At 37.6% G+C, this 10,038-nt stretch overlaps 1 protein-coding gene across 1 annotated transcript; it reads left to right on the top strand.

The window, feature by feature from the left end:
- Nucleotides 1-268: 268 nt before the first annotated feature.
- LOC122654923 (mitogen-activated protein kinase kinase 9-like) lies at nucleotides 269-1,243 on the top strand. The gene has a single exon (XM_043849179.1). It carries the CDS (start codon nucleotides 269-271, stop codon nucleotides 1,241-1,243), a length of 975 nt encoding a protein of 324 aa, XP_043705114.1.
- Nucleotides 1,244-10,038: the final 8,795 nt, after the last annotated feature.

The raw sequence follows: 10,038 nt of genomic DNA, 5'->3' as shown, positions 1-10,038 counted from the left end.
GTAAAATACGGGAACGGAGAGAGAGAATAGAGAATAGAGAACCACAATTGTAGCACATGGGGTAAATCATAAATGTCCGAAAACAAATTTCCAAATCCAACTTGGTGTCTTCTTTTATCTATTCATCTATTCCGATGGATTCTCGACTCATCCCCAACTACTTCTTCACGTTTCTTCATTTCCCCAGTCCCCACTATATAACCCATTCACTCCCTTCCCGAACAATCCAACACCAAATGCTCAAACCAAATACTCCTTCAAAATTAAAATGGCACTTGTTAGACAACGCCGGAACCTCAATCTCCGCCTTCCTTTGCCAGACAACGCCGACTGCCGCCCTCGCTTCCCACTCCCACTCCCCCCAACTTTGCTCTCCTCCTCCGCCGCCACAACCACCACCACATCGCAAGAAATCGACCGCCTCTCCGACCTTGAGAAAGTCAAAGTCCTCGGCCACGGCAATGGCGGCACAGTTTACCAAGTCCGTCACAAGCGCACCTCTGCCGTCTACGCCCTCAAAGTTATTCATGGAGACTGCGACACCACTGTCCGCCGCCAGATCTTCCGCGAGATAGAGATCCTCCGCCGTACCGACTCTCCCTTCATTGTGCGGTGCCACGGGGTTTTTGAGAAACCCTCCGGTGAGACCTCGATCCTCTTGGAGTACATGGACGGGGGCACGCTCGACTCTCTCCTTAAATCTCGTGGAAAATTCTCAGAGCTTTCACTCTCCACCATCGCTCGCCAAGTCCTCAATGGTCTCAACTATCTTCACTCCCAGAAGATCGTCCACAGAGACATCAAGCCTGCGAATCTTCTTGTGAATCAGAAGATGGAGGTCAAGATTGCAGACTTCGGGGTCAGCAAGATCATGTGCCGTACGCTCGAACGCTGCGACTCTTATGTGGGTACCTGTGCATACATGAGCCCTGAGAGGTTCGATCCAGACACCTACGGTTCGAATTACAACGGTTACTCTGCGGATGTCTGGAGTTTGGGGCTTACGCTATGGGAGCTCTACGTGGGTCACTTCCCCTTGCTATCTCCAGAGCAGAGACCCGATTGGGCCACGCTAATGTGCGCCATATGTTTCGGAGAACCACCGAGCTTACCCGACAGTTCTTCGGAGGAGTTTCAGAGCTTCATCAATTGTTGTTTGCAGAAGAATTCCAGTAAGAGATGGAGTGTTTCGCAGCTCTTATCGCACCCTTTTATCGTCAAGGATCGGGGATCTGAAAATTGATCGTTGAAAAATCCTCATGAGAGTCGCCGGTTTTGTTTTTTTTGAATCACCGGTGCCGGAATCTGTACATATTTCGTCGGGATCTTTTTCCCTGATAATGATTTTCCTTTTTTGTGTATATATTTTTCATAAACTTTTCTCACAGTAAAAACTTAATGAAAATAGAGATTCCCTTTATTCTCTTATTCGTTTTGTGTCTAGACGTTCAGAGGGGTTGACCTCCATTGCATTGTCAAGACCGTTAGAACCCAGCAGTGGAATGGAATGGCGAAAAGCACTAATATATGTTCTGTTTGTCAATAGAGGATGAGGAGGGTATTTAGGACATTTGAGTTAAGAGGCAAATTCCAAGTTAATGAAGTCATCGAAGACATCAAGAATGACCCACGTGCGCAGTGCTAAGTACGGGCAATTTCCATGTAGTGAGATCACCTTACTTACTTACTTATATTTAGTGAAAGCCGCCTTTGTCGTCTCATACTCTGTGTGTCTCTCTGTTGGAAAGGTTGGCCGAAAGAAGGGGTAAAAAACATCTCGTAGATACGCGACACATGGATAGTTGGGGACTTGGGATTGGTTTAAAAAACCCCGTTACATCTAGTACGTACACGACACATGGATAGTTGGGGACTTGGGATTGAGGTTAAAAACAAAAAGCATTTTAAGAGGCTTCCGGAATAACCAAGAAGTAGGAGAATGGATTATCCACTACACGTATGTGCAGCCGTGCAGGTGCGCGTATATGTGACAAATACCCTTCCTCAGTCCTCACCTTGTAAATGACCAAAATGGAAAAAGTGATTTGCCTCTCACATGTATGTGTAGCTACATTTATATACAAAGGAACTACACTCGAGAGATAGAGGGGAGTTGTATCCAGTACCGCTAGTGCTAAAGTGTGTGAGAGGGAGAGAGTTTATGGTTATTTGTTATCTTTATTTAAGGGAATGCTATTTGGGCACGTGCGATGCATTGTCTTTGCGCCCAAACATAAGTGTGCTAATTAACCACCGCACCCTAGAATTTTCAGCCTTTGCATGGGGGTGTGGTGGTCATTTTATGGACTCCTATGTCTAAACGTAGGGGCAGCACACCAGACGATCCCAAACAGCATTCTTCCTCTAATTTTAATTTATTATTTTTTTAACCAATTCAGAGCCATACTTCTTACAACACCATCCTACCGGTTTTATTTGTCTGAATTCCTTAGGATCCAAGCAAAAGTATTGGTGGCATAATTACATGTAAGACATGCATTCCAAAAATTTCCTTTTGGAAATCCTTAGTCAATTTGTGGGGTGGTATCTTAGCTAGGTTTTGCTCTCCTAATAGAAGGCTTAAAAAGAACGTTGTGTTGAATGTTCTATGGGAAGGGAAGAACTTTAAAAGAGACACCATTGGTTGCATTGCTAAGATCACATTTTGCAACTCCATCTCCCACATTTGATAGGATGATAAACAAAATCTGGTCCACTCAGATTATCATAACAGACATTTGCAATGATGTGAAGATCAATGCTATGGAGATCCTCCTAAGGAATTTGTACCCAAAAAATGGGGCATCCAGCCCATTGGGTGCTGCTTTCCTCTTGCCCTCCTAAGGGTTGTTCTAATGAGGCTTGTAGGTTCACGATGTTGTCATGTACAATTTTCCTTCTTTATGGTTACCCAGGGGTACTGTTCGAGCATCCATTGATTCAGACATTTGTGTAGAGACCATGCGATCATGTAGAGATCTTTTGCCCTTGAATTAATTATAATTTTTTTGTCATATTATCACATCAACCAAAAGAGATGATGATCTAGAATACCCATCCAAATGAAGGTGGAGTGATCGTACATATATATATGGTGATTTAAATAATATATGAAAGATTATGTCGAACAATTTGGATCCAATTAAGAGCATTGCTTTCAATATATTTATTTTTGTTTTGTTGCTCAGTGAGTATTGTTGGGGTGGATCCTATGAATATCTCAAGACAGATACATAAACCTTATCTAGATTCTACCCTTTATTAGATACTAAGAGATTGCTATGAATCCTTACAAACTTTATTAGAAAAGATTTTTCTATTACTTTATTATAATATATTGCAAGGGGGAAAAAATAATCATGTAATCAGTGTGATGATGTTTTCCCATATCTTCTCACATCCTTATCATTCTCTCTCCTTCTTGACCCTAGGGATTTTTTATTGACAAAATGATTCCGATGCTTCATTTTAGTGTGGTACGAGAGAATCCCCCACACTGGCGGTGTTGGAAAATCTCTCCCATATTATAGTTATGCATCCTTACAAAACTTTAGTTCAAAGGTATGGTAGTTTGTCCTTTATTAGATATTGTAGGTATTTTAGTATTTTAATGTAACATGGTTATTCATCCTTTTTAACTTTAGTACTAAGATATGACATTTGAGTGAGTATTCTACTATTTTAATATACCATGGGGTGTATACATTGTAACTTTAGCTCAGAATATAATATTTTACTCTCTCTCTCTCTCTCTCTCTCTCTCAAACTCTTGTGTGGGTGTCTCATGCATCTTGAAACCAATGAACTTTCATTTTATTGGGAAGAAAAGAAAATGAAAAAATGTAATTTCTTCTCCCAAAAAAAAAAAAAAAAAAAAAATCACTTTAAGATGATAATTGCTCTCCCATTGGCAAGCGTAGAAACACTACATATTGTGTAAAGTGTTGTTTTTGAGTTTTGAGTGTGTGGATCTGACCCATGGTTTTTTATTTATTTATGATAATTAGAATAAGAATCTATGTAATATCAAAAAGAATAAATAATAAATTAAAGGTTACTCTTAAAAGATACTATTGTATATCATAGATCAAATATATATAAAAAAGGCAAGAGATCGTTGTCTGTGTCCAGAGTCTGCATGTGTGCGTTGGCCAATGGAAACACACGCGTAAGCATTGACTTGGAAGAAATTTTTATCGTTCCATAGGGCAGGGGCGATATTGTGTCTAGGTGCAAGACCCATGCTCGCCACGTGACCAAGTAACATTCTCCCCCTACCCCTCAATATAGATATATATATATGCGCATCAGTGCCAAATTATTAAGAATATGTGAATCATATGAGTAGATTGGCACTCATAACTCCCATATGGTTGGTGTGTGGATTTCTTTAGGTATCAAACTTAGGTTATCCAAAAAGAATCTTCCAAGTGGTAAAGTTGTTGGAAATTTAAAAGGACCTTATATATAAACCACGCCATGTTCATCATCATCAAGTGCTTAATTGATAACAAGCTTATGTGGGACTAGCATTTTTTTAGTAGGAAAGAATATGATTTCATTATTAGATTTTTCTCTTATTCTTAATGATTTGATTAATATGTTTTTGGATAGGATTTATGTGTTGAAACTTAGAGAGAGAGGCTCCAGCATAATTTGAAGAGCCAAATGAATATCGAATTAGAAAGGAATTCTTATGTTATCTTCTTCCAAAAAAGGAGATAGGCAAGGCTAGAGAACCATGGGCTCAGGAAACCACTGAACCATAAAAGAATTGGATCAAATAATGGTCGATCGAGGATAATCGATCTACCATGATCTGGCTGGGGCAATTGTGATTGGTTTACTGTGGTAGGACTGAAGCAGTTATGATCGAGCCCAGCTCAAGTTCACGTATGTGAACCTACATGTTCTGATGGAATCCACTCCATATAGGACCTAAAGAGTGGATTCCATCGGAACGGTTCATAGACATTCTCGTGCATTCACGTACATGACCATGAACCCAACTCGTTATGATCGGTCTATCACTTTTAACTAGAACAGTTATGATTGGTCAGCTATTTCAATGGTTATAACTTCCACAAGAGGGTGTGGAGAGTGGGATTATTATCCTCTCCAATTCCCTATAGGTCGGTAGTCCTAGTGTGAATGTTTGACATGTGGCAGTTCGGACATCCAATGATCTAAACTCAACATAGTCAATGAGCTCGGACCGTTGGATGTCTGAGCTGCCATGTATTGAACATCCACATTAACACTATCGCACTGTCGCACTGCCGAGCTATAGGGAATTGAAAAGAATAAATTTTGGTGGAAAGTGAGGGTAAGCAGTTGTTGAAACCGGCAAAAAGAAGATTTTAAAAACATTATAAATAGGGAGTCCAGCGATGGAAAAAGGGCTTTTACGATAGATCACACCAGATTCAGTCTGCTTTATCTTTTCATGATTTTGCTATAATTAGAATTAGGATTTGTTCATCTCGAGATTGTAGTGTGACAATGCTCTTCATCGGACACTGGTACGTTCCCCTATAATTGGCTTTCTATTCCTTATAGTTTTAGATTTAATTTTCATTCTTCTTTTCTTTAATCATTTAGTAATGTCATTAATATTCACTAAAAGTCCTTGAAGCAATCGAGATAGGGGAGCCCACATCTCCTGATAGAAGTCATGACGACAGTTCTATTAATCGTATCATTTGAGTCGTTTGAGTCCATGTGGCTCTGACACGCCTCACAATTTTTAAATAATTATATGTATGTGACCGACATTGATGTTAACAGTGCAAAATATTTTTTAATCTACGACTTAAAGAATTTTTGGGGATAAGACAAAAGGCAAAATTTTTTTTTGGATTTTATCAAATGCCCTCATGAAAATGCTCATTTGTCCAATTGTTTCCCTACAACTTTTCTAATTGTAAACTCTCCTCTATTTTCAAAACATTGTAGTACTTTGGTCCAATCCATTAGTTTGGAATGTTATGTGCAAACGGTTCGACTTTTTTGACAATTCTTAGACCATTCTACCCTTGAAAGGGTAGAATGACCAAACTAGCCCTCACTAACCACATATGACCATTAGAGTAAAATGACCAAATTACCCCCATCTTTCCCAAACCGTTTAGGTTTGAAGCTGAAAATCGAAAAACCCTAAATGATTTATGCTTCTCCTCTCTTTCCCATGAATATGAAATCTGATCTCTTGCTACTCTGAGAGGTGATTGTTGCTACTGCAATCTTGAACTATAGGTAAAAAGCAAGAAATCTGACCTCTTGCTTTCCAGATGTGTTCAAACCCTAATCAATTTGGGAAAATTTTTTCAATTTCAACTCTTATCGATTTGGGGAAGATGAGGGCAATTTAGTAATTTTTTTCTTTAATTTTAATGTGTTTTTATCAAAAGGGCATTTTGGTCATTAGACTCCCTAAAACTAACGTCTAACATCCCAAATTAACTGATTGGACTAAAATGCTACAATGTTCTAAAAGTAAAGGGGAATTTATAATTAGAAAAATTGTGAGGGGGCATTTGGACAACCGGGCATTTTCAGGGGGGCATTTGACAAAAACCTTACTTTTTAAGGGGACAATTTCTTAAATCTACTAGATAAGAACGGAAATGAGAAGATAAGTAGGTTTCGAATTTGTTTTACATCCACTACTTTCCATTTTGAAAAGATTTACTCAATCTCCAAAGTTGGGTAGTACTATGCCACACAAGAATAAAAGAAAAGCAAACTTCCAAAATTGTCCCAAAAATCTGTTTTAAACCACGATGGGAAAAATAGAAGGGAAGGGACGCGTAACTTTCTCTACCTGTTTTTTTTAATATATTTCAATTATTTTGTATTCCAACAATTAAGGTGTACTACCCTTTGGATTCGATGCTATAGCTTTGTTTTCAATTTTTTTTGAGAGGGTAATAGGGATTTTTACCCTCTCAAATGCGGTGCATTGTTCAGTGCACCTCAGTTGAGAATTCAACCGTACACCCAACACTTGAGAAGATAAAAAGACGTATTGCCCATGGTTTAATGGTTGGATTCTCAAGTGTGGTGGACTGGGCAGTACATTGTACTTGAGACGAAAAAAATCTGGGATAATAAGAACTTTGATTTATATTCCTACAATTAAGGTTCATTTTCATCAGATTTCATGGTTTTTAAAACATTTAAATGAGGTTGGGGCAATTTTGAAAGTTTACTTTTATTTTATTCTTGCGTGACATGAGTATTAACCAACTTTGGGAATTAATTAAATCTTTTAAAATAGAAAATAGTGGATCTAAAAAATTCTCTTTTTTAAATCCTTTTTTTACCCTTTGTCTTATTTAAGTTAAGATAAATGAGGGTTTTAAAAAATTAAAATAACTTGAAAGTGACTTATCATTATGTCATCATAAAAAATGAAATTTTTAGCATACATGTGTAAAATAACAGTATTTACCTTTAATGACAAAAAACATGCTAAATTAAAATGACAAAAAATTAAAATTACAAATTATTTGACACAATTTCAACAAAGAAAACGGCTTTAGAAATATATCATTTGTATTTAGATAATTTAAAATTGGATAAGGATTTCATAGGGGTGAATGGGAGGTTTGGGATTATCAATAATACGATAGAGGGGTTTATGGAGGAGAGAAAAAGTATAAAGGATATCGGATCAGGTATCAATCACTTGATATTCAGCCGGACCCCTTTTCAAAATCCACTTGCTAAAACCGGAAAGTCGGCAGTAGTTGATGAAATATAATAAAGAAACTTAAATTAAAGTGTCCTTTAACACAATTTGGATCTTCTGCTGTCGAGCTGTCCGGTAGGACCATGTTGCCTAGACATGATGCTGCGCGTAGTGTCCATCTTGCCTCTGTCCAAACGTCTTGCTCGAGTGGGGGTAAGACAATCTTTGTGCACAGCATCGTGTCTGGACGGTACGGTCCTACCGGGCAGCTCGGCAGTAGAAGATCTTAGAATTTGGTTTCTAAATTCTATCAAAAAAACAGAATTTGGTTTCTAAAGAATACAAACACTAGCTCAAAATTTTGACTTTTGTGAGAATAATGAATGTTTTATATTATATTCTTTTCAAGGGAATCTAATCATTCTTCTAGGAGAGAAGTAATAAAGAGTAACCACCTAGATTAGGGTCTAGGATCTGGAGATAAAACATGATTTAATATGTGACTCCAATATTGGAGGCATGGTTAAACCAAGAAAATGGATTCAAATCAGGTTTTTAGACCACCTACTTAAACTAGTTTTTCTATTTACTTTAATCTAAAAGGTTTTAAACATGATTATCCACAAATTTCAGTCTCATCTAACATTTCCACATGATAAAAAGTAAGTATCCGTCCATAAAACCATATGCATAAGGTCATCCAGAAATGGGGAAGGGTTTACCGCGTTACTGTCATGAGTAAAATCTCCTACGCCACTCCAATGGCAGCACACCAAATCTCGTTTTTAAATCAATACAAAATCACAATGGTCATAGAGAAAAGAGAAAATAAATAAAAAGAAAATCTGTATGAGACGGCATACACAAAGCGGCCAGGCACATGAATCCTTATGAAATCTCTAGGTGATTTTGTAAGCAACATACTTTTCAATCACAAAATTAGAAGAACACTACATAAGACTTGTTTTTCAGAAGTTTCCCATTGCTTGGTATATAAGTAATCGTAATTGGAGGAATGAATTGCCCAATTCGAATTAGAATCAGCTGAGCTTGATCTCGATTCCAATTGATTTTGACAACAATTTTTTGAATCACTAGTTATTTATGTTTGATTTTCATTCTTTTAATTTTTGCCATTTTTTCTTTTTTCAATCACAAAAATAATAGAAAATCATTGAGAATTTATTCCTACAAAAAAATAAAATGAGAAAGAACAATGAAGAATGCAAGGACAAGCTCCACAACAAAACAACAGATTAACATATAGCCTAATCAAACTAAAGAAAAACCACGCAAAGAGGAACAAAGGACATAAGCCTGATTTCAGTCCAGAAAGTGCAGTTGGGATCTTCAGAGGGTCTTTTCGGCCTCAAAACGACCTCGGATGGCCTAAAAAGGACGTACATCACTGCCAAAGGCGATGTGTTGTGTTGGGCTCGTCGAGACCTTCGAATCGATATGTTTTGCGACACATGTTATGTTTTGGTCCAATCCCGTCCAGTTTGACAATTTTTGGGTCTAGGGGTATTTCTGTACTTTCTCAAGTTAGGGCTTCTCTATATTATGTTCTTATCTCTGGGAGAGCTGTAAGAGAGGTTTTGTAATATTTCCAAAAGATAGTAAAATCTGTTTTATTATTTGACCGTGGACGTAGCTTCTCATCTTGGGGGTGAACCACATGAATCTCTGGTGTTGTATGTTGTGTGTCTTCTCTGTTTTTCGTTTTTCTTCTGCAAATCACCATTCTGAACGTTATTTTTTGAACATCATGTAGGAATGATCGAATCTAATTCCAATTTTTATGTCCTCCATGAAAAGATGAAGGTTTGGACAGAGATTGAGTTATTTAGATGGCAGGGGATTATATTGCGATTAGATGATTGGGATGCAATTAATGGGAGTGCCTTGTTGTCCAACAAAATCCCTGTAATCCCTTTGATAGAAGTTTGAGAAATACATGAGTGGGAAGTTGCAACTTTCCCAGCCCCCATCCTCTTCAAAACCCAAGCAAACTATGCGAATTGAAGAAACGGGAAAATATAACTTTTCTTCATTTAGTTATTCTCGCCTCTTAATTCCACAACATTTGAGATTAAGAATCTAATCTCCCTAACTTTCTTATCCCAACCGGGAGCAAATTAGGCTTTGAGGTTAACATTTTCGTTTTCTCCCCACTTTTTAGAGTAAAATAGGTACCTTCAAGCCTAACAAAAATATGGCGCAGAGGAGTTTCAATTTTTGCTCCTTCGATTTTGTTTATGAACAAAATAATAAATTTAATCTTTTCTTGTTTCTCAACATTTGTGTTCAAGTTACTATTACAAAGTAACAAAAAATGAACGGGC

This window comes from Telopea speciosissima, chromosome 3 (genome assembly GCF_018873765.1).
Source record: "Telopea speciosissima isolate NSW1024214 ecotype Mountain lineage chromosome 3, Tspe_v1, whole genome shotgun sequence".
Lineage (NCBI taxonomy): Eukaryota > Viridiplantae > Streptophyta > Magnoliopsida > Proteales > Proteaceae > Telopea > Telopea speciosissima.
The sequence above is the reverse complement of the archived record's forward strand: the minus strand, read 5'-3'. Positions and strand labels throughout refer to the sequence as shown.

Bases quoted from the DNA above. Each gene is read 5' to 3' on its own strand.
- LOC122654923 (XM_043849179.1), top strand. From the start codon at position 269: ATGGCACTTGTTAGACAACGCCGGAACCTCAATCTCCGCCTTCCTTTG.